General features: G+C 43.6%; 1 protein-coding gene across 1 annotated transcript in view; it reads right to left on the bottom strand.

The window, feature by feature from the left end:
• Window positions 1-2,739, bottom strand: part of REV3L (REV3 like, DNA directed polymerase zeta catalytic subunit) — a 126,208-nt gene extending 123,469 nt beyond the window's left edge. The window contains exon 1 of the mRNA XM_075268125.1: window positions 2,062-2,739. Coding sequence (XP_075124226.1) covers window positions 2,062-2,200 — 139 coding nt within the window. The 5' untranslated portion in view covers window positions 2,201-2,739. The remainder of the gene's footprint in view (window positions 1-2,061) is intronic.
• Window positions 2,740-25,326: the final 22,587 nt, after the last annotated feature.

The following is a 25,326-nucleotide window of genomic DNA, read 5'->3' as shown; positions in this document are numbered from 1 at the left end:
CATTGGTTCACTTGACATGGAATGACCCATTCCTGAATAAGATGGAGGCATCGCTGGAGAGTTCTCTCGCAGCATTGGGGACGCCCCAGTGCTGTTTGAGCGCTGGGGCCTGCCCCCAGTGCTGCGAGAGAACTCATTTGTATACCGCCAAAAACCCGGGATTTCTACGGAATGGCAGCGGAGAAAAGACATCTAAAGGGAGGAGACGAATAGCATTTCTACTCCTATGTGTCAACCAGAAAAAAAAAATTGTGTTTTAATGAGAGGATCCCTTTAATGGTATGGCCACTGGCCTGTTTTGGATCCTGTTTCTACATGTGGTCCTTTGAGCATCTCATAGGAATGACTGACACATAAGATGGAACATAAATCACTCAGGATTTATTGGTCACGTGGCATGACCCAGGTCCAGATTACTAAAGGAGCTGAGGAAAGCAACACGTAAATGACCTATCAACAATCAGACCTACAAGAACAAATAGGGGGGTACCAAAAATCTTGGCAGTTCTTTCTCTGTAGAAAGGTTCTTAGGTCGTCACGTATACATATCATAATGCAATGCCAGATCTTTCACACAACAGAATTCACCAGCACACTACTGCTCCCACGACAAACAAAGGATATTGATGGGTTGTGCCAAATTGTCCTGATTTGTGTAAATGGATGGCGTCTACAACAGAGGTTTCTAATGGAACCAATGCCACAAATGTAAGCACTGTCAGAAGGACGGTCAGGGTCAGTGCATTGCTATGTTTCCATACATGGGAGTCTGATGGCACTTGTCTAGCTGTAAAGTGTTATGTGCACAAATCCTTGTAATAGGAAGGATAAAGGCTAATACACAAGACGTTATCGGGATATAATATTGTATCCATATTAATGGCAGTCATGGCTGCCATGGAAAGGAGGATGGCAAGATGCAGCCAATAATAGTGTTTTCTGCCTTGTTTTATGATGTATTTTGAGAAAACCATTCCATTCTTCCAAGGTCTTCAATTCATAGGGACTTGCTACAGACAATTGTAATACCCAGTACCCATAAAGGACCTTCATTGCTCGCATCCACCTGACTGACAGTAGAAATGACTAACACATTCAGAGACCATCCCCCCAACCTCTCTGCTATTTCTGAATCTTTGCTGACCCTACAGAAAAATCCCTCCACACACTACAAAGCAGAATCCAATAAAGCGGTCCAGGCGACCATGGCGGCAGCCCTTGCAGGTGAGCAGAGGCATCCACCAGGATCATTAGCAAAGTGATGACTGTGTGGGAGGCGCAACACTGCTTGTCCTCTGGGTAACACGTCTATGCTTGCGTTCCTGTCTCATTCCCCAGCAGGTCATGTGAGGTTCCCCCCAGCCCCTTCAGCCCTGATGAAACTGTACAAAAGATGCTTTCTTCCTGTTGTGCGCCGTCATAAAGGAGGTTTCCCAGTCTCTGTAGACAGGTCAGAATCACAGACACACAAACAGGATGTCGCTGACACCATGTCTAACAAAGAGCAGCACAAGTTTACTTTCACATTGGTCACTACAACAAAAAGCCTGGTGAATAGGGAAGAGTTTGGGAGTGTGTAGGGCGAGCACTGCAGCAGGCACCGCCAGTAGTAACCTTGTCACATGCTCTGCCAGTGTGCATGTCTGGGAGATTATCACAGCCTGGTAAACAGCCATAGACCTATTGTGTCTGCTTATAGCACAGTGTACACAGCACATCTCCATCCTATGGGGGCAGGAGACATGTCAGAGCAAGTCACAGCAGCCTGTAGTGACCCACACATGTGCCCCTAATGCCCCTGCCACACCAATGGCTGGCAGTAAGAAGGGGCACCCACTAGCCCATGCAGACATGGCTCCTTTACATAGATTTACTGGACCCTTGAATGACACGCTCACACCTAGGAGGGTTCCCACGTACAAATCACAGGGGACAACTAGCTACACCAATTACAACAGCACCATTTGCATTTCCAATGTCAGGATCAGAATGACCCCACACCACCCCCCAGCACACATAAGACATGCCCCCGAGTAACCCAAGCAGCAGCGCCCTCCTTACCTGCAGGGGTGGCCCCAAACACTCGGACCACTGGCACTCTTCTCACAGGGCAGTCTCTGAAGTGGGATCTGGTTACATCCAGGCCAGGGACAGGGGCAGCCAAGTAATAATCCGCAGTGACCAGTCGCAGGGAGAACATGGTTGTGTCAGGGCAGGAGCCCTCTAGCTGCTCTCACTGCCCCAGACGGGGAATGGCCCAGACATGGAAGGAATCTCCGGCCACTGCTCACTGCTGTCCGCACACAGTCCCACACAGCCGCTGGCGCATGGCTCCTACACTATACAGGTAGAGAAGAGATGTGTATAGAGGGGCTCCTGTAGTCGGGCCCTCTGCCCCCCTCCTCTCCCCTAGACGTGTCTCAGCAGCGCTCCGTGTCACGTGTAGGGTACGGCTCACCCGGCACCGGGAGGCTCATGCTGAGAGCTCGCCCCCGCACGGCTCCTCCAACTCCACGGCACACTCCCGCCGAGCCGGGCTCACGATTCTTCCGATCACGGCTCTCGCTGCGGCCGCCGCAGCTGTTGTTGCCATGATGGTGACGTCACGGGGAGGGAGAGTGACAGGCTGGTGGGGGTGATCGTGGGCGTGACCTCCGTACGCTATGTGGGAGGAGCGGAAGGCACGGACACGCCCCAAGTCCTACGCTTGTTGTAGTAGTAGTAACCCTGAACGTGCCGTGCGCTATACACAATGGGAGCCCCTCAGCTGGCGGGGGGTAGGACAGGAAGTAGCGTGCACTTGTAGTCAGCCTCCTCTAGTGACCGTGGCCTTGGTGCAGCTGACAACCTGTCACCCCTTCTAGTAATGGCACTGAAGTGGGCTGCCGACTGTCAGAAGACATCAATGAGGAGTTCACGCAGGCGCTGTAGTGTGAGGGTTGACGAGAGTTGCACTCGGTTCTTCCATTGTACAAAATGAGCGCTAATGAAGATGAATAGCGGTTACCATGGCTGGCTGGAGGCGAGGACCTGAGCTGGGAAGTCATTCAGGTCTTCTGTGCGATTTCCTCTCAGCTACCTTTAGGGCTCTTTACATAGACCTGTATTGTTGCCCCATCCACCATTGTATGTGCCCAGTCACTAGCCTTAGATGTCGCATCATTTGTGAGGATTTCTCATGTGCTTTGTTTTACAACGATTATTGTAGAGCCAAAATGACATGTCATCTATATTCTATGGCTCGGTACGGTTTGTGGGATACCAAATGTATATTGGTTTTAGTGGTGTGGGTTTTTTTTTACTTATCTTAGCAAAAAAAAAAAAAAAGTAAAACATTGTCACCTGTAACATTGTATATATTTTCACGTACAGGGACGCATGAGGTGTCTTCAGGGCCGGCATCAGCACACAGTATAATCGGGCAAGTGACAGGGCCCACAGATCCTATGGGGGCCCCCCGGCACTTGCCTGCCCCAGCACAGAACGCAGGTCGGCGGGAGGTATGTCCTAATTTCAACTCAGATCTGCGTCCGGAGGACGCAGACCTGAGTTGAATACATACACGACTACAGCAAGGAGCTGTCACAGTTCAGCTCCTTGCTTTGCCGCGGTGCTCCGACTAGTGGTTGTGTAAGCGCAATGTGATGACGTCACATCGCGCATACAACTCTGTTAGTGACGCGGCGGAGGAGCGTTGGAAGGTGAGTATACGTGTTTTTATGTGTTAAACATTGAGGTGAACATAATGAAGAGGGCCCATGAAACTGGGGACAGATGAAGGGGGGGGGGGAGAACGGTATGAAACTGGCGACAGAGATGGGGAGACGTGATTCTGGGGGCAGAGATGGGGGACATGATTCTGGGGGCAGAGATGAGGGGACATGAAACTGTGGGCAGAGATGGGGGGACATGAAACTGGGGGAGAGATGCAGGGGGGGACATATAATTTACGGGTGACTGTGGGAGGATTATACTGTGTGGGGGCACATGAAAAATGAATGAGAATGGGCGGAGTCAACATAAAAGGGGGTGGAGCTAAATTTGTCAGCGCGACGCACGTCTTGTTTCTCTTTCTCCTCTTCATATGTTGGGAGGTATGCTGATGCCTGGCTGCCGTCAGCACACACCCCACCCCCAGCGGACTCACTCATCGCTACAGAGCGTCTTCACCGGCCAGCTGCGTAGGTGACGCCGCGCTCCTGCGTGATGTCACTCGCTTCATCCGGCCGCAGCGGCGCGCAGTGTCCCGACTCCCACCTCCTACAAGCAAGAAGGACAGGACTGGGCTCCCTGCTGGTTAGTATTCTTCAGGGGGAAGAGAGGGGGTATGGAATTTTCAGCTGTTTTTATTAGGGGGTCTCAGTACAGGCTGGGGAGAGCGAGAGCCTCTGCTGAGACCCTTTAATAGTGTCTCAGCAGAGGCTGTGCCTAAGAAAAGTAACTACTGTTAAACGGGTATTCCCATGACGCTTGTTCACCAACCTGCAGGCTGTTGTGCTCTCTTCACTTCCTGCTTCTCTCGGCACATAGGTGGGCGGGGTTTCACTTGCACGGGATTGGTTGTAAATGAATTACCACAGTGTGAAGCTGATGTAGCAGAGCCGGATTTGAGTCAGTTTGCATTACATACAGTGGTAAGGGACACCCTATCTCAGCCCTTATCAGCCCTTAGTTTTTTGTTCAAATTTGTGTCAGAGGTGAAATGGCAGATAAATGGCGGTTTTGGGTGTTTTGATATTTTTCTGTTTATACCTATTGTACCAGGTACTAAACCAAGCTTCAGATTTCTTAGCTGATCCTTTGACAGACCTGGATAAATGATCCACTAGATCTGCTGCTTTGACCAACATAACTGTTTGGACATGCCTTTCACTAAATTCACATTACCATTGTGATCGCCATAGTTTAGGTCAGTCAGGAGACCCAAATGACGGAGAACTTGGACGGCTACAACGGTGTTTAGACTCGGAGACTGGTGGCACTCACTGACTATTATGACATCCACCATTTCAGAACTGAATACAGCTGTACTTTGTGTAGAACAGTTTTCTTCGATTTTCGGTGTTTTCTGCGACACAGACTCCAACACAGATGTGTATATACCCTTAGACAGCATCCTGCAAAAGCTGCAGGTAAAAAGAATGGTTTTCCTGTGGAGTTACATTTCTTTCTATGAAGATGTTACTGTCATGCCCAAAAAAAAGACAATATAGACCATACTAGTATGAGAAGAGGGACAACAGGAAAAGGTTCCTGTTTGACCCTGGTAATTCAAATTCCCAGTCCCAATGGCATTGCACCAGACTATATTTGGGGTAGACTAACATTTTTTTTTCCACCCTTGTAAAGAGATCTCTTCCTCCCCCTGGATATTATTATTCAGGGAGGTTACAAACTGGAATTGAAATCTCCACCACCAGATTTGTTGTAAATCATCATCTTACACTTGTCAACTCTTGAGAAATCAGTTTTCTGCTGTACTCCTAGGATTTTTTTATTATTATTATTTTTAGTTCCTATGCCTACGAAAGAATAGAGGGGAAAGGGGCTTGGGTTTCTAACACAAACAAAATAATAGTACATTCGGGCCATTTGGGCGTTAACGCAAAAGGACATACTATTCCGTCTCTGGCCATCTCACTATATAAGCGGGCATCATTGGAAGCAGATGTTAACTGTAACTAACAGCTAACACCTGCTCCATTAACTCCCGGTAAGAGCATAGCTCCAAACGGGGGTTTTAATTTGGAGTCAAATATGGGCATTGCTGGTTCAGGCCTCCTAGTGAGACATCATTAAACAATTAAAAAAAGAAAAGTGATGTATAAAAAAAAAAGGGAATAGAGCCCCCAAATCCTACTAATATTATAAATATGAAAGTTTGTGTGTTTGGATGTTTGTTTTTCAATCACAGCCAAACGGCTGAACGGATTTTGACCAAGAAGGAGAGTGATGGGGTGCTACGCCAGTGACCTGGCCTCCTCAGTCACCAGACCTGAACCCAATCGAGATGGTTTGTGGTGAGCTGGACCACAGAGTGAAGGCAAAAGGGCCAACAAGTGCTAAGCATCTCTGGGAACTCCTTCAAGACTGTTGGAAGACCATTTCAGGTGACTACCTCTTGAAGCTCATCAAGAGAATGCCAAGAGTGTGCAAAGCAGTAATCAAAGCAAAAGGTGGCTACTTTGAAGAACCTAGAATATAAGACAGATTCTCAGTTGTTTCACACTTTTTTGTATAATTCCACATGTGTTAATTCATAGTTGTGATGCCTTCAGTGTGAAAATACAATTTTCATAGTCATGAAAATACAGAAAACTCTTTGAATGAGAAGGTGTGTCCAAACTTTTGGTCTGTACTGTATTTCTTTAAAAATTTAAATTTTCACTTTGTACATACATTTTTGAGAAGCTCTCTTAGGCTCAAAATGATAATAAGCCTTGAGAAATTCCTTGTGGGCTGTAGTTTCTAAAATGGGGTCACTTTTGAGGGGTTTCCATTGTATTGGTACTTTAGGGCCTCTGCAAATGCGACATGGCACCTGAAAACTATTCCATCAAAATCTGCCCTCCAAATGCCAAATAGCGCTCTTTCTATTCTGAGCCTTGCCATGTACCAATACAGTAGTTTACAACCATAGATTGGGCATTTCCATGTTCATGAAAAAGTATGTAACAAATTGTGGTGTGTTTTTTTTTCTTTTACCTCTTGTAAGAATTTGAAGTGTGCTAAATGGACGGTTTATTGGAAAGAATAAAGTAAATTTTCATTTTTTTAACCACATGAGGACCGCCGTACGTAAATTTACGGCCTCATGTGCTGGTACCTAAAGACCGGACTATTACCGAAATACGTCCGGCCTTTAGGTACCTTTCTGGCGGGGGGAGGGGTGTGGAGGGGGCAGGGGTTAGGTGTTACTAACACCTAACCCCTTCCTCCATAACGTCCAGTCGGAACTGAGTCCGACTGGACGTGTTAACCCTTTCGATCGCGCCGTCAAACATCACGGCGCGATCGAAAGGGATCCGCCGACAGGTTAACCCGATCGGCACCCCCCGCGGCGAGATCGGGGGGTGCCGATGTCAGTACAAGGTAGTCTGGGGTCTGGCCAGTGACCCCAGACTACCGGAGCCCCCACATACCTGGTGATCCTGCCAGGCGGTGGAGGAAGTGAGCGATGTGTCTCACTTCCTCTGCAGCTTACAGGACACGAGCAGGCTCATGTCCTGCTCGTGTCCTGTCTGCTACTGTGCTGAATCAGCTGATGCTTTCATCAAAGCATCAACTGATTCAAGTGTCCTAAAGGGACACATGAAAAAGTTAAAAAAAAGTTTAAAAAAAAAAAAAAAGTGTATAAAAAAAGTAATAAAGTTCTAAAGTCCAAAAATCCCTTTTTTCTATACAAAATGAATTATATAAAAAAAAGCACTATAAATTAAAAAAAGCAATGCATATTTGGTATCGCCGCGTCCGTAACAACCTGTACAATAAAACTGAAATAATATTTAATGTACACGGTGAACGTCGGAAAAAAAAAACGGAAAAAACTCGCCGGAAATAATGATTTTTTGCCATCTCATCCTACAAATATGCTATAAAAAGTGATCAAAAAGTCATATTCACCCCACAACAGTGCCAATAAAAAGCGCACATTTTCCCGCAAAAAATAAGCCCTCAACCAACACTGTCAACCGAAAAATAAAAATGTTACGTCTCTCAGAAGATGGCGATGCAAAAAACATTGATTTATGTCCCCATATGTGTTTTTGTTCTGCAGACTTAGTATCACATAAAAAAATAACATAAATGAGGTATCGCCGTAACCGTACCGACCCGCAGAATAAAGGACACATGTTACTTATGCTGTACGCTGCATGGCAAAAAAATTAAAATGTAAAACTCAATGCAGGATTGATTTTTTTTTTTTTTTTAATCCAGCAAGAAAGAGTTAATAAAATGTAATCAGTAAGTTGTAGGCACTCAAAGATGGTGTCATTACAAAATGCATCTCATCCTGCAAACAACAAGCCCTTATATGGCCATGTCACCAGAAAAATAAAGAAAATATAGCATCTAGCAATGTCAAGGTAAACCCCCCCAAAAAATCGCCAAATTATTAGAACACAACTGGCTGCGGCAGGTAGGGAATATATAAGCTGTGCGAGCGAATATCAGGGGACACCCCAGATTTACAGCTTATGAGCGAAAAAACACCAGAAGTGACCCCCAGAGTGACTCCCCCAATCATAGGAGCTACTGGGACATAGTAGGGAATTTGGTGTCTGCAATGTTCTCCGCACAGCTTATATATTCCCTCTTCGCCATCCGCTGTGCAGTCACATCTGGGATACTAATACTCACTACACCCCCTGATAAATTCTTTGAGGGGTGCAGTTTTCAAAATGGGGTCACTCCTTTGGGGAATCCACTTTTCTGGTACCTTACAAGCTCTACAAACATGACATTGCGTCCAGATACCAAACATCAAAATCTGTACTCCAAAAGCCGCATCGCGCTCCTTCGCTTCTGCGCCCTGCTGTGCGCCCAAACTGCAGTTTATGACACTGGTGTACCCGTTATATCGGACGTAATGTCATATGTGGGTATAAACTGATATTAGGGCACAGCTGGACGCAAAAGGGAACAAGGGTTATTGGGTTTTTGGAGCACAGACGGTTTGGTTTTTGGATGCCATGACACTTTTGTAGAGCTGAAACGCCAGTAAAGTGGAATCCCCTGATATGTGACCTTATTTTGGAAACTACACCCCTGCAGGATTTCTCCAGGGGTACAGAGAGCATTTTTAACCCCCAAGTGTTGCTATAACTTATTATCCATAAATGAATACGAAGCTGGTTGTGAGAGGTGAAAATGACAATTTTTCCAGGAATACGTCATTTCTGTGCGTAATATGTTGTGCCCGCCTTGTATCAGAGATGAACGCTCTGAAAGCTGTTGTGCCCGGGATACCCGCTTACCAGTTTTTGGAGTGTCTCTGCTGACATAAGTTGGGCACAACATATCGGGCACTAAAATGGCGAATCTCTGGAAAAATTTCATTTTTAACTTCTCATTATCAGCTGTGATTTCATTTCTGGAAACTAAATAAATGCAACACTCAAGGGTGAAAAATGCTCGCTACACCACTTGATAAATCCCATGAGTGGGCTAGTGTCCAAAATGGGGTGACATGTCTGCGGATTCCACTTTATTGGCAATTCAGGGGCTTTGCAAAAGTGGCAAACCAAACTGTGCTCCAAAAACCAAAATAGCGCTCCTTCCCTTCTGTGCCCGGCTGTGCCCAAACAGCCATTTATACCCACATATGGCATTAAGTCTGTTATCCGGGGTACACCAGTGTCATACATGTGGGCATACACCGCTATTTGGGTACCCAGCAGGACGCAGATGTGAAGGAGCGATATGTGCTTTTGGAGTGCAGATTTATATTCTTTGTTTTTGGACACCACGTCACATTTGCAGAGGCCCTAAAATTGTCCCTACAAAATGGGGTCACTTTTTGGTAAATTCCAGTTTACTGTCACCTGTGTAGTTTCTAAAATGGGGTCACAATGGGGGGTTTCCATTGTATTGATACTTTAGGGGCTCAGCTAATGCGACATGGCACCTGAGAACTATTCCAGCCACATCTGCTTTCTAAAAGCCAAATAGCGCTCTTTCCATTCTGAGCCCCACCGTATACCCATACAGCAGATTATGGCCACATATGGGGTATTGCCGTGTTAAGAAGAAATTGTATAACAAACTCTGGGAGGCTTTTAATTCTTCAGCTACTTGCAAAATTAAAACTATGGCGCTAAATGGACGATTCATTGGAAAAAAAAGTAATTTTTCATTTTTACGTCCCATTGTTAATAAAATCTGTGAATCAGCTGTGAGGCCAAAATGCTCACCAAACCCCTAGATAAATTCTATGAGGGGTGTAGTTTCCAAAATGGGGTCACTTTTAGGGGGTTTCCACTTTATTGGTACACTAGGGGCTCTTCAAATGCGACATGGCACCTGAAAAATATTCCAGCAAAATCTGCCCTTCAAAAGCCAAATAGCGCTCTTTCCATTCTGAGCCCCGCCATGTTCCCATACAGTAGATTATGGCCACATATGGGGCATTTCTGTGTTCAGGAGAAATTGTGTAACGAACTTTAGGGAGCTTTTTTTCCTTTATCCTCTTGTGAAAATGAAAAATTTGGGGCTAAATTGACAGTTTGTTGGAAAAAAAGTAAATTTTCATTTTCATGTCCCAATGTTAATAAAATCTGTGAAACAGCTGTAGGGTCAAAATGCTCACTCTACCCTTTGATATGTTCTGTGGGGGGTGTAGTTTCCAAAATGGGGTCACTTTTAGGGGGTTTCCACTGTATTGGTTCTCTAGGGGCTCTGCAAATGCGACATGGCACCTAAAAATTATTCCAGCAAAATCTGCCATCCAAAAGCAAAATAGTGCTCCTTCCATTCTGAGCCCCGCCATGTTCCCATACAGCTGAATATGGCCACATATGGGGTATTGCCGTGTTCAGGATAAATTGTTTAACAAACTTTGGGGGGCTTTTACTCCTTTAACCCCTTGTGAAAATGAAAACTTTGGGGATAAAGTGACATTTTAGTAATTTTTCTTTTACACATTCCAATGTTAGTAAAATCTGTGAAACAACTGTACGGTCTAAATGCTCACTATACCCCTTGATGAATTCTGTGAGGGGTGTAGATTCTAAAATGGGGTCACTTTTGGGGGGTTTCCATTGTTTTGGTACGCTAAGGGCTCTGCAAATGTGACATGGTGCCTGAAAATTATTCCAGCAAAATATGCTGTTCAAACACCCAGTGTCACTCCTTCCCTTTCGTGCACTGCCGTGTGCCCAAAAATCATTTAACACCCACATGTGGGGTATTTCTGTGTACGGGAGAAATTGCATAACAAAATGTGAGATGCATTTTCTCCTTTAACCCTTTGTGAATGTGTTAATTTTAGGTCTAAATGAATGTATTAGTGAAAAAAAATGAAATGTCTAAATTTGACCTCCATATTATTTTTATTCTTATGAAATGCTTAAAGGGTTAACAAACATCCCAAATGCTGTTTTGAATAATTTGAGGGGTGTAGTTTTGAAAATGGGGTGATTTATGGGGTTTTCTATTATATAGGCCTTTATAATTCCTTTCAGAACTGAAGTGTTCCCTAAAAAATTAGTTTGAGGAATTTTCTTGTAAATCTGGAAAATCGCTGTTACACTTGTAAGCCTTGTAACATCCAAAATGAATTAAAAAACGATCAAAAGATGATGCCAATATAAAGCAGAGATATGGGAGATAATATTTATTCATGTATTTGGATGGTATGACTATCTGCCTGAAAAGCAGAGAATTTCACATTTTGAAAATTGCAATTTTTTCCAAATTTCCATCAAATTTGCTAGTTTTTTTTATAAATAAATACAAAAATATTGATTAGTGTTTACCACTAACATGAAGTATAATGTGTTACGAAAAAACAATCTCAAAATCACTTGTGTAAGTTAAAGCATCTCAAAGTTATTGCCATTTAAAGTGACACATGTCAGTTTTGAAAAAAGAGGCCCGGTCCTTAATGTACTTCTGGGCCTGGACCTTAACCGGTTAAGACCCAAAGGTAATAGAATGTGTGAAACACCTGTAAGATCAAAATGCTCACTATACCCCTTGATAAATTATATGAGGGGTGTAAATTCCAATATGGGGTAACTTTTTAGAGGTTTCTATTGTATTGGTACTTCAGGGGCTCTGCAAATGTGACCCGAAAATTATTATAGTAATATCTGCTCTCCAAAAGCCAAATAGCGCTCTTTCCATTCTGAGCCCCACCATGTCCCCATACAGCAGATTATGACCACATATGGGGTATTGCTTTGTTGTGGAGAAATTGTTCAACAAACTTCCGTAGCTTTTTCTCCTTTAACTTCTTGTGAAAATGAAAAATGTGGGGCTAAATTCACATTGTATTGGAAAAAGAAAGGAATTTTTAATTTTCACATACCAATGTTAATAAAATCTGTGAAACAGCTGTAGGGTCAAAATGCTCATTATACCCCTTGATATGTTCTGTGAGGGTACTGGAAAGCTATTACAGCAAAATCTGCCCTCCAAAAGCCAAATAGCATTCTTTTCATTCCAAGCTCCACCGTGTACCCATACAGCATATTATGACCACAAATTGGAACAATTGTTTAAAGAGGACCTCTCACGTCTTAGGGCACATGCGGTATTATATACTGCTAGAAAGCCGACAGTGCGCTGAATTCAGCTCACTATCAGCTTTCCCCGTTATGTGCCCCTGCTGAAGAGCTATTGGTGCTGTTACCGTAGCTCTTGAGTGTCAGAAAGGCATTCCTGACAGTAGAATCCATAGCACTGTAATGTCAGAGGAGGCAGTTATAGTGCATTTTGCAGTATGTGAACGCAGCTTTACATCAAAGTGAAACCACCAGTGGCCTAGGACTGGATGCAGCTATAGCTCCGTTCACATACATAGAGTTTGTCAATACCCTAAGGCTGAGTTCAAACAGGGTTTTTGGTCCGGAATTTGACGCGGAGGTCACCTCAGATTCTGGACCAAAAAAATGGTAGCCGCGACTGGATGCTAGTGCAGTGCAGAGGGGGCGGATTACGGCACGAAATCCGCGTCATATAATCCGCTCCCTCACAATGGTGGTCTATGGAGACCGCTAGCGTTCGTTTTTCCGCTAGTGTTTTTTTGCCGCTAGCGTAAAAAAGAAGTGACATGACCTTTCTTGAGGCAGATTCCACCTCAGGTAGTCAATAGAAGTGAATGGGAGGTGGAAACTGCATCGCGTTTTTTTTATGGTCCATTCACTGTCTGGGAGGGAAAAACTAGCGTTTAAAAAAAAAAAACGCTCCAAAAAACGATTCAAGGTCCAAAAACTGCTTCCTAATTAGCAGGCGTTTTTTTTTTTTCATACCAAATTACGCCACACGGTATTCACATGTGAACTAAGCCTAAGGGTTTTGGCACAACATGCTCCTGTTTGCATACATTTACCAATAATTGGGGGCTGCACATGTACTTTCATTGATTTTAATCGGAAAGTACAGTTGCGTCACAGGAAATAGAGGTAAACGTATGCGTCCTGAAGCATCCTTTGGCAACACTTCTGTGTTTTGGTTTGTGGTATATGACTTTAGTATTGAGGTTGTCAGCCTTATAGTTATTGCTCTGCACTCCAAGAAAAATCCATGGTTTCATCTTTATTTAGTTTAGTTTCAGTAACTTTTAGAATATTCCAGAATCACTTTCCCAATATCTCGGCTAGAGACAGATACAAATGAACTATGGCTTACTGCAGGGGATTTTACATTCAGTTTGTTTTACACATGTATTTCCAGAAAGAACATATCTCTCAACGCCTCCAATTCATTTTAATGGGGAGTCAGAAAAAATCAGCTAGAGGAGAGAAAAAAGCAACATGACCTATCTTTAGACTGATTCCGCCTTGAAAAACCCATTACAATCAATGTGAGGTGAGAAAAACACTGGGTTTTTTTTTTTCGTTTTTTTTTACATAGGTTTTTATACAGTTGTTGCAAAAACAGCTAGTGTTTTCATGAAGCAGATTTTTTAGGGTCCAGTGTTCTGGAGTCAATAACTGTTTTCTAATTCCTGAAGCCGATTTATTCAGCCTGTAAAAAAAAAAACTGTGTGTGAACATACTCTTAGAACCAAAGCCATCAACAAAGACACAACAAATCATTTTCATGTCTCCTAACACAGCAAGGATGATATATTATACTGTCTGTATTATTTATTGTTTTTTGCTGCAGTCTTGGACGGTGGAGGTAAGAAGTCAATCTAAGTTTTATCGAAAACGACATTATTTTTCCCCAATTCCATTTTCTTATTGATCTCAAAGGAAAAGAATGCTTGGTTTTAGGTATCACTAGCATCTGACTACTATGGTGAATGCAGAGGCCAGACTGCCCCTACATGCTATGTATGAGGGGGCTACAAGTAGTATATAGTATAACTTGATTTCAGATTTTCTTTGGTTAATCTTCACATACGATTTACAGTTTAATGTAACCTGATACCTAGAATGTAGCCCGATTCCTCTAACATATTTTAATGTACTATTTCTTACACTCTTGCATTTTATGGAAGTGGTTATATGTGACCTGACTATAACAAAGACGTCTATAAATCATTTACCTGGTGTACCGTGACATGACTGGGACAGAGTAATGACAGTGTGTTTATTTAGTAAGATAATGTACAGCCTAGCTTCCTCCATCCAATGAACATCAGATCAGCAGTGAAGACTTACAGCATCAATCGGTCTAATTTCTGTCTGTTGCCATGGCAAATTCATTACACATGAAGGCTGTGCGGCTTTTACTCTACCTCCTCCTCCTCCATTTATCACAGTACTGTACTCTGCGTCTGCATATTATGTATTTCCTAGATTGATCAGAATATGCTAATGCCTGGAACACATTAAAATTCTAAACTGTTAAATATAATCTATGCCAAAAAAATATACCCTAAGAATGTTCATAAAATATATAATGTAATATATAATAATATATAATATCATGTTCATAAAATTGGCTGGCAGGTATACATTGTGAAAATATAACAAATATTTTCAAATGGAACGGACGTTATATGAGAACCAGATTTATTGGACATTCTGTACACCTTAAAGATTTCGATGAAATTAAAAAAAAAAAAAAGGTTCTGCAAACGGCACCACTCTTGTCCCATAGTATTGTCTAGTACTACTGCGCTCCTTCATTGAAGAGAATGGGATTGCACCAATTGCACCAGATTAAACCATCAGAGTCCGTCTAAATTATAATTGGATATGGAGAGGAAAGCCCCTTCTCTCAACCTGTTGGCCCTCCTGTAATGAGATTGGAAGGGTTGCCATGCCCACCAGGAAGCCAGACAATACCCTTTTGCCTGTCATGTATGGAAGTGTTTTAGACCATGTGAGAAACAGGACCTAATAAAGATCTACAATAATGTTCAATATACTCCAATACAGAGATATTGTAGAAGGAAATCAAGTAATCCCGTGTTCAAGTCCAGTGCAAAAAAAAAGTCTATAAAATGTTTCTAAAAAAAAAAAAAAAAACCTTTTCCATTCCAAAGCTAAATAATATAGACAACATTGGGGATATTGCCACATGCATACACATTACTGTTGACATGATGAAGGACTCATGGTAGCGCTCACCATTTCGTTTCTGGATAACAATTTTTCCAGTTGCCCGAAACAATCTGAATGGGGCTTCATCAAAGAAATAACTTTACCCTTGTCACTGCAGTCCAAATTCTGTACTTCCTGCAGTATGTCAATCTGTCCTTGATGGGTTTTCTTAGAGAGAAGTGGCTCCCAGACAGTGGCATAACTACCACAGAGGCAGCGGAGGCAGCTGCCACAGGGCCCGTCCATTAGGGGGCCCGGTGACAGCCGCTACCGCTGCAGTTTTTTTTCAATAGGCTGTTGCGGGCCCTATTCACTTGCCGATCCTGGCTGGGCCGGGATCGGCAAGTGACACCGCGGGCCCCACAAAGGCTATCATTATACTCGGGGGTCTTTGCAGACCCCCGAGTATAATGATCGGCGGACCGGAGAGGTAAGGGAACATAAAAAAAACCCTGTTACTTTCCTCTCAGCGATCCTGCCAGGCCTCCGTCCTACTTTTTCTGACGTCACATGAACCCGGCATGCTTCCCGGGTCATGTGACGTCCGACGTTATTAAAGAAGGACGTGAGCGCGGGCGACAGCATAGGAGCCGGGGAACAGGTAAGCGACTGTGTTTTATTTTAATGTTCTTATTCCCTGGGTCTCCGATTATTATACTCTGGGATCTAAAAAGACCCCAGAGTATAATAATTGTTTATGGGTGTCCACAGAGGGACATAATACTGTGTGCAGGGGCCACTATTGGGGTTAATACTGTGTTCAGGAGCCACTATTGGGATTAATACTGTGTGCAGGGGCCACTATTGGGATTAATACTGTGTGCAGGGGCCACTATTGGGGTTAATACTGTGTGCAGGGGCCACTATTGGGGTTAATACTGTGTGCAGGGGCCACTATTGGGGTTAATACTGTGTGCAGGGGCCACTATAGGGGTTAATACTGTGTGTGCAGGGGCCACTATAGGGGTTAATACTGTGTGTGCAGGGGCCACTATTGGGGTTAATACTGTGTGCAGGGGCCACTATTGGGGTTAATACTGTGTGCAGGGGCCACTATTGGGGTTAATACTGTGTGCAGGGGCCACTATTGGGGTTAATACTGTGTGCAGGGGCCACTATAGGGGTTAATACTGTGTGTGCAGGGGCCACTATAGGGGTTAATACTGTGTGTGCAGGGGCCACTATTGGGGTTAATACTGTGTGCAGGGGCCACTATTGGGGTTAATACTGTGTGCAGGGGCCACTATTGGGGTTAATACTGTGTGCAGGGGACACTATTGGGGATAATACTGTGTGCAGGGACCAGTAAGGGACATAATACTGTGTGCTGGGCTTACTAAGGGACATAATAGAGTGCGGAGGAGGGGGTCGTTCAAGGTCTTCGGCGTCAGTTGGGATGGGGGGGGGGGCCCATGTCAAAAGTTCGCCACGGGGCCCCGCCATTCCTAGTTACGCCACTGCTCCCAGAAGAATGATTGTCCAAAGTAAATGAGTGCCACCAGTCCTATGTCATGCCGAGAGTAAAGCCTCCTGTCATGTATGGGGTTGCTTTTCGTCCAAAGGAGTGAGCTCTGTTACAATTTTGCCAAAGAACACCGTCAATCCTCAAAAAGTGGTTGGACAAACAAAAATGTTAATTCTGATAAACTCCATGCACTGAACGTGGAAAAAATGGATGAGGCAGGACTTGGGCCAGAAGCTGATCCAGCATGCCAAAGCGAATTGCAGAAGTCTTGAAAAATGAGGGTCAACACTGAAAATATTGATGTATTTGTAAGTAAAAGTTTACAGTAATACTTTAGTAAGGTATACAGTAGAAACAGAAATCTAGGTTAACACTTGTGTTCAGGTTTCCTCCTTCAGGGGATCCGAAGAACAGATACCTAATCTGCTTAAAAAGCGATTACCCACATACCTCATAGACTATAATGGCGAAAAGGTGGAGAAATGTGGAGAGAAAAGTGCTGCTTTCAGGACTGTGTGTTACCAGCTCTAATTCATGTTGTTGGCTCTATTCAAATCACGTTATTTTACATCCGTTTAGCAAATGCAAAAAAATGGATGCAGACAGATGGCTGCCATTGTAAGGCTGCATTCACACTGAGTAACGCTGGCGTTTTTTGTGCTTATTTTTGTACATAGCGCCGCGTTAGTGCCGCATATACGCCACGTTTGCGCCACGCTATTTTGCGGTCGCGTTGACTGGCGCAAACGCGGCGTTAACGCGGCGCTATGTGCAAAAATAAGCACAAAAACCGCCAGCGTTACTCAGTGTGAATGCAGCCTTAAAGGGGTTGTCCAAAAATCGACAACCCTTTTAATGTTTTAATCTGCTGGGGGCAGTAAAAAAAAAAAAAAAAATTAATATCACATGTACGTGTTGTTCCAGTGTTCTCCTGCGCTTCCTCGTTGTTGTGCTCCGGCGGCGTCTTCCGGAGTTATGCTGAAGCTGCTAATTGAACTCAGCGGTCACATGACCGCTAAGACCAATCAGCAAGGGGCTTGAATGTCATTACCTGTGACAAAATGGTGGATCCTCTTCCTGAGGCTGCTGATTGGCTTCAGTGGTCACTTGACTGCTGAGGCCAATCAACGGCTTCAGCACAATTCTGGAAGAGGACCCGGGAGACGCCGCCAGTGCAGAAAAACAGGTAGAACACCGGAACATTGGGGACAGATGAGTAAGTAATTTTTTTTTCACTGCCCCAGCAGATTTAAACATTAAAAGGGTTGTCCTTTTTTGCCTAGACAACCCCTTCAAAGAAAAACGTATCAAATGTTGTTTTGTTTTTTGGGTTTTTTTTTGAAAAACACACAAACATAGTGTGCCATACTTTTGTGTCCATCTAAAAAAAATGGACAGAAACAGATCCATTTTAATTTTTTTTACCATTAATGTCTATGTAAAAATCCATCAAACGGAATGGAGCCTAAGGAATGGAGTGTTTTATTAGGATTGTAGAAAAAAAACTGCAGAAATCCAGATAAATCCAAAATGGAAAACTTGCAGATGATGCCTTCATGACCCCAGAGCTGTAAGGCATGTTCTAATCTTTCTCCAGGAGTAGACTGTAAAAATCTTTTTAATATGTTTATTTATTAAGTCAGGACATGCTTGAAATGAAAGAATAACAGGATGGGATCCTAAGCTAAAGGTAGAATGGGAATTGAGAAGACTGGCTGGGTGGTCCCATTCTTCTGTATAAACAGCTAAAGTGCACAAGCATGTCTCTCGTGTCAGGTAAATTCTCTTATGAGATGTACAGGACAGAGAATATTTTGTATTGCCGAATTTTCATGCAGATCAGGCTTTCCATGTGATTCCCAACTGATATGTCTTTGTGCCTGGAGCAATCCTATTGGAGCGGCCTGTTTGTAATTAACTGCAGTTCTCTCCGTGTCCTTGTAATAATAACTCTATATGGCAGCAGAAATATTTGACCTGGAATTACGGTACTCTGAGCATTGGTGAATGAACTAGAATTCATAAGCCCGTCAAGCTTCAGTGCTACTAATAAAAATATGCACAATGTCAGAGTCATGCTATATTATCAAGGGCAATTGAAGTAAATATGGTAGCTATGCTGTGTAAGGGACTGTGCCAAAACGGATTTCCATTGCCATTTATGCAGTGAAAAATTTTCTACAATGGGTTTCTACAGTCATTGCACCTGGGCCTGTAGATCCAGCACATTTCTAGGCTGCCAAAACTGGTGTCCTAGATGGTACCAAAAATGTTTGAATGGCGATAAATCTGCTAACTGGACAGGCCAAGGCAGTGTTGAAATCTAATGGAGACATTCCTGGTAAACCTTGGCTGTGTGTAGGCAAACATTATCCTGTTTGATTAATGCCAGTTAAAAGCCCAGCCTAGTGAGGCAACACATGTGGCCATAGGATATTCTGTACATATTGCTTAACTGTTAGTGTGCCATCTAGTACTACAAGGGGTCATCTACAGCCTGATTGCTATGTGTGCATACCCTCATGTAACCACAGCTCACCAAGAGGTACACTACCCACAAGTAACCTTTGAGAGGCTTTTTTTTTTTTTTTAAGCACTCTTACGCCTTCTTGTAGGAAGATCCATAACTACATTACGAAAAGCCACTGTAGATAGAACTTGCTTAATGAACAGTTAAAGGGGTTGTCCGGGATAAATATAAATCCCTACACTAATCTAAACACCCTCCTACCTTCTAAATAACATAATTAATCAAAAATGTATATTTAGCCATATCACCGCCACAGGGACATTTTCTGATTATCCGGTGGCGATCTGTTTCCCCATTGCAGGAAACAGATTGTCACTACTACTCCCCCTCCCCCATCTATTCCATCTTACTTACCTTCCAGGCTCCTCATTCTTCTCTGACTGCCATCGCCACTCCAAGTGCTGCTCTGTGTACTGCTGCCGATAATTTGCCTCTACTGCGCAGCTCCCACACCTGTCCAGTAGAGGTGGAATGTAAAATCAGTAAAGAAGGAGGAGCTGTCTCACAGGAAGAAGCCTAGAAGGAGGAGAGGTAAGTCGGGGGTTGGTCTGTGTAGGTAGGGATGGGCTAGTAGTGAGCGGGATAGCTAGAGAGACAAGAAGGGAGAGTGGAAGGAGGGAGGAGTACGGTGTGAGGGGTTAATGTGGAAGTTACATAACAGGTTGAACCATGTAAACAAATGCATGAGATACCAGGAGCTTCCAGAGACACCCAGAAATCACTCAAAACGTGGATAAAGGTATATGGGTGCACTTATTAACGCATTAATAGCACTAACAGACATTTTCTAAAAAAAAAATTACAAAATTTGTCCAGAAAATCCCTAGATTCACATTATATTGTTACTATAAACAGATGACATGGAAAGAACATCTGTTTTACATAGACTTCAATGAAAAAAAAAACAACTATATGTCTGTGTTGTTTTTTTTTCTGCAGGGTAGAAAAGCACGGCAGGATACATTTTTCTGTGCTACAAAAAAAAAAGCTGATATAAAAAAGTATACATCATTGAAGTCTATGTTAAATAAAAGCCTTTCAATGACAAAGGAGGCTTGAATTGTATAGTAAAACCCTGATGTGAACCTAACCTTACTCGTATGTAACAGATAATACATCCTACAGATAAACTGTGTGATGTACTAGTCCGGGAGGGTTTCATTCCGCCTTCCTACAAGTGCCTTTTATGTGTGCAACAGCTGGGTCTGGGATTCCTCTAATGCGCAATAGTGGTTTTGGCTCTGCCCCAAAATATTGTTATGCAGTCACGTGTACAGTGGATGGTAAACTGTCTTCCAGATGTGGTGCTAGCAGGATTGTGAAGACCAAATGTGGTGCTGCATGCAGACTGCTTCAGTACAAAGAAGGATCCTTGTAAGGAAACATGCAACACACACACCAGAGATAAGAAAATATTACTCACTACATTACTGCTTTGTTCAACGCTAGATCATTCCATTTTACAATGTGACCATGACAACATCAATGCTCATTCCACGAGAGATTTTTTTCTTTTGTTATATTTATTCTACATTCTATAGATATATAGATGGATACAGATACGCTCAATGTCCTAATGACTATAACATCTTTTATCATAAAGAGAGCCAAGCATAGAGCAATTGTGGGATCATATACATACCACAGTAAGATATTTACAGGTACACATCACCATGGAAATATTCAGATGAAACAACTCCACAAAAAAGTTAGACAGATAGCGCCCTCTACTGGAGATAGTCAATAAATTAAGATTTTAGTAAAGTTAGATACATTGTGATCCAGAGTTACAATAAAGGGATAGTAATCCTCAGAGATCATCCACTGCTCCAGTCCTAATGCTTTCTGAGTCTCTCTGTCGTCTCTATGTCCTGGTCCCTTTTGAAACACAGAAAACAATGGCAGTGATGGAGGCCCCTTAAAGGGGTTGTCCCATCACAAGGATCCTATCTATACTGCTTGTTAATGTGAATGTAAGACTTTTCCTAAATACATTGCTTCAGCAAAACTGCTTTGTTTGTCCACTATCTTACTTTATTCATTTTTTTGGGACACATCCCTTGACCTATGTGGTCATAAGTCAAGTGATGTATCTGCCTGCTCTCAGTGGGGAGGGTGGAGGGGCTATGTGCACGGGAGTGAGCCTGGAGGGGGGGGGGAGTAGTTTACCCTTTGGGGGGAAGGGGCCGCCAATACAGACCCGGCATCCGCTGTAATTGAGAGGCGGATGCCGGGGAGTGTAGACGCTGGCACAGATGCACAGACGCCAGCACAGATGCCAGCAACATCGCTATGCTTCTGCCCTGCATGAAGCCAGCAGCGGCAGGAGCGATGCTGCTATTCAGGCGGAGGGGGGATGGGGCGGAGGAGCGGAATAACAGCATCGCTTCTGCCGCTGCTGGCTTCATGCAGGGCAGAAGCATAGTGATGTTGCTGGCATCTGTGCCGGCGTCTACACTCGCCGGCATCCGCCTCTCTATTACAGAGGATGCCAGGTCTATATTCACATATGCAGAGCCAAGCGGCGAGATGCCGCTGGCCCTGCGTGCCCGCTCATAGACCAGTCTAGCCATCACAATGCGAATACAGACCCGGCACCCGCTGTAATAGAGAGAGGCGGATGTCGGGTCTGTATTCGCATTGTGAAGCCTAGACTGGTCTATGAGCACGCACGCAGTGCCAGCGGCATCTCGCCGCTTGGCTTTGCATATGTGACCCCGCCCACCAATGACGCAACAAAGCCGGAAGACAGAAGATTTCACAGCAACGAAGACTGGTGAGTATGCGACGTGGGAATACCCCTTTAAGCAGTAATTGGGTGAGTGGGTATTTCCTGTGTGTCAGCAGGGGCCAAAAAATAGGCAGAAGACCCAGGAAGCCTCATTATGGAAGTGACAGTTGATATCTTCAGCCACATGTTTAATAATCTTATTTTATTCATTAAAGGGAGTGTGTCTCCAGGGCGAAGCATATTAAACAAGCATACCTCCCAGGTTTTAAAGGATTGAAAGAGGAACAGAACGTATGACATGCTATGCGTGCTGTGTCAAATGTAGCTCCACCTACTTGTAAGTTAACTCTGCCCACTGTCATCCATTTTCCTATGTACCCCCACACAGTAAATTCCTCTTACCATCACCCTAACATTATATGCCCCAAATTATAAATTTACCATCCAATTGCTCCACAGTATGAAGTCTCCTCTCCTGGTGCCCTAATTTAAACTGGGGGAAACTAGAGAGGGGACATTAAACTGTGGGGGTAGCTGGAGGGGACATTAAACTAGAGGGCAACGAGAGAGGGACATAAAACTGGGGCAACTGGAGGGAGACATTAAACTGCGGGCAAATAGAGGCAGTCATGACCCCCTCCAGCTACCACCACAGCTGAATGTACTCCTCCAGTTGCTCCCAGTTTAGTGTCCCTTTCCAACTTGCCTCCAGTTTAACCCCTTAAGGACACAGCCCAAATGTATGTTAAGGACCAGGCCTATTTTTTCAAAATTGACATGTGTCACTTTAAATGGCAATAATTTTGAGACGCTTTAATTTACACAAGTGATTTTGGGATTATTTTCTCGTAACACATTATACTTCATGTTAGTGGTAAACACTAATCAATATTTTTGTATTTACTTATTAAAAAAAATAGGAAATTTGATGGAAATTTGGAAAAAATTGCAATTTTCAAAATGTGAAATTCTCTGTTTTTCAGGCATATAGTTATACCACCCAAATACAGTAATAAATATTATCTCCCATATCTCTGCTTTATATCGGCATCATCTTTTGATTGTATTTTAATTTTATTTTGGACGTTATAAGGCTTACAAGTGTAACAGCGATTTTCCAGATTTACAAGAAATGTAACTATGGTTTGTTTTTTTTTGTTTTACACTTTTTTTTTTATTTTTTTTTTTTAAATTTTTTACATTGTTTTATTTGTGCTGCAAGCACACTAGAACCAGTGATCAGAGAGGATCACTGGTTCTATACTAACTATAGACTTGCAATACACGTGTATTGCAGTCTATAGAGGAAGCTAGCTATGCAGATGCATAGACTAGCTTCCCCTCGTCCTGGCATCCAAGGGGTTAACCCTCCCCCCATCGGAGCTCGCTCCGATGGGGGGAGGGATTAAGGAGCAGCGTGTAGCTGTAAATTACAGCTCACACAGACTCCTGCTGCCGGCAACATGATTTATAGCCCAGCCAAACCCCTAGGGTGCCATGATCACTATGGATCATGGCACCTTAAGGGTTAAACAGCGGGGGGGGGGGGGGGGGGGTGTCGGTCGGTGCAATCACCGTCCCTGCTGCTACAGGGGAAGCCTGGCTGTCAGATACAGCCGGCCTCCCGTGGAGATCGCACGGGCTCTGCTTCTGAACCCGTGCGATCTCTATCACGTACAGGTACGTGGGAATGCGGAAACTAACCACATTCCCTGACGTACAGGTACGTGATTTAGCGTTAAGGGGTTAATGTCCCTGTCCAGCAACCCTCACTGTTTAATCTCCCTTTCCAGTTTAATATCACTCTCCATCTGCCCCCTAATTTAATTTTCCTCTTCATGTGCCTCAGTTTAATGCCATCTTCCCTCATTTTAATGTCCCCCTCCATATGTCCCCAGTTTAATACCCCCTTCCATCTTCCCCGAGTTTAACATAATAAAACACTGATACTCACCTCTCCTTGCCTCCCGCTTCTCTGTCATATGTCTTCTCCCAGACTGCTCAGGGAGCTACAGGCGCGATGTAAGTGACGTCAGCCGCAGACAGCTCCTGCTTAACCATTGTATTTAAATCAACTGCATCCTTTCGGATGCAGATAAGTTGATACTGGAACATACCAACAGGAACTGCAGGAAAGGACCCGGAAACCAGGACTGTCACGCTGAAGCCGAGACGGTTGGAAGGGAACCAGTAACACAGTTAGATAGCTCATTCTCATCTGAATTTAGCAAATCGCAGCTGAAAAACGATGTGGGAAAAAAACACAGCAGAATCATATCACGTTTTTTGTATGTGTATGGGATTAGCCAGAATCTCATTCACTTTGCAGGTACTGTACAACAAAGTTTTCTTGCTGCGGTATTTCTGCAGCAGTAAAAACACTTCAATGTGGGGCTTCAGCCTTAAAGCAGTCCTATCACATGGAACATGCAGTACAATCCTCAGGCACCCATGTTATAGAGCAGGAGATACTGAGAAGATTGATATATATTTGTGTGGAATTAGATTCAGTAGAAGCCTAAATGCATTTTAGCAAACATTGTCAAGTTATAATCCAACTATATATCAATCTGCACTCCTCACCCCACATTATAACATGCTGCCTGCAGATTGCAGAGTAAGTCACAGGTTCCATTAACCGGACCCCATCAAGTGCTAGATCAAGTAATGACCTCTCTACTCTTGCCCATCAGTAATCTTTCTAATGCAGCAAAATGAAGTTATAAATGTTTGAAAAAGTCATATTAATCTATGTAGTCACACTGGGCAGTGGGGCATCTTCAGTCTAGTCACACTGCCCCCTTACTAGTCACTTGTCCTGGGCACGATTAACATCTCTCTCACAGTTTTTTCACTCCTCTATATCACAAGGGAGATGTCAATCATGCCCAGGAGGAAGTGGCTGAATGCAATGCTTTATTCATCTCGCCCCATTTTACAGATACAACTAAAAATTCATCCTCAGTGTTTAAGGCTGCTTGCCTAGGTTACAGACCTATTTGGAATGATGACTTTGCTCCTGAGTCCAGGCTCTTGGCCCTCTATAGTCTCTTCTCTCCTGTCTCGGTATACTTCTATCAGTTTTCAGCTCTGATAAGGGCTAGATACTTTCTTGAGCAGGGCTTCTGTTACCTGTGTCTGCAAATCTAGAGATGACTATGCTATTAACAGAAAATGGGAGTTCTGTGCAAGAAAGAGCTGAAAACCAAGAAGTGGAGGGGAGAGGAGACAGGAGGGCAGCGGAAATCCTAAAGTGAAAACCGAGTGAAAACTGTTTGTCCCAGCCTTGATTTCCATGGAAACAATAAAAACAACCTATATGTTTTTATTTTTATACTAATATAAGTCCATCTATCTGCATTATTCATCTTTTGTCAAT

This window comes from Leptodactylus fuscus, chromosome 3, assembly GCF_031893055.1.
Source record: "Leptodactylus fuscus isolate aLepFus1 chromosome 3, aLepFus1.hap2, whole genome shotgun sequence".
NCBI classification, from domain to species: Eukaryota; Metazoa; Chordata; class Amphibia; order Anura; family Leptodactylidae; genus Leptodactylus; species Leptodactylus fuscus.
Note: the sequence above shows the minus strand (reverse complement) of the source record. Positions and strands in the feature narration are given on the sequence as shown.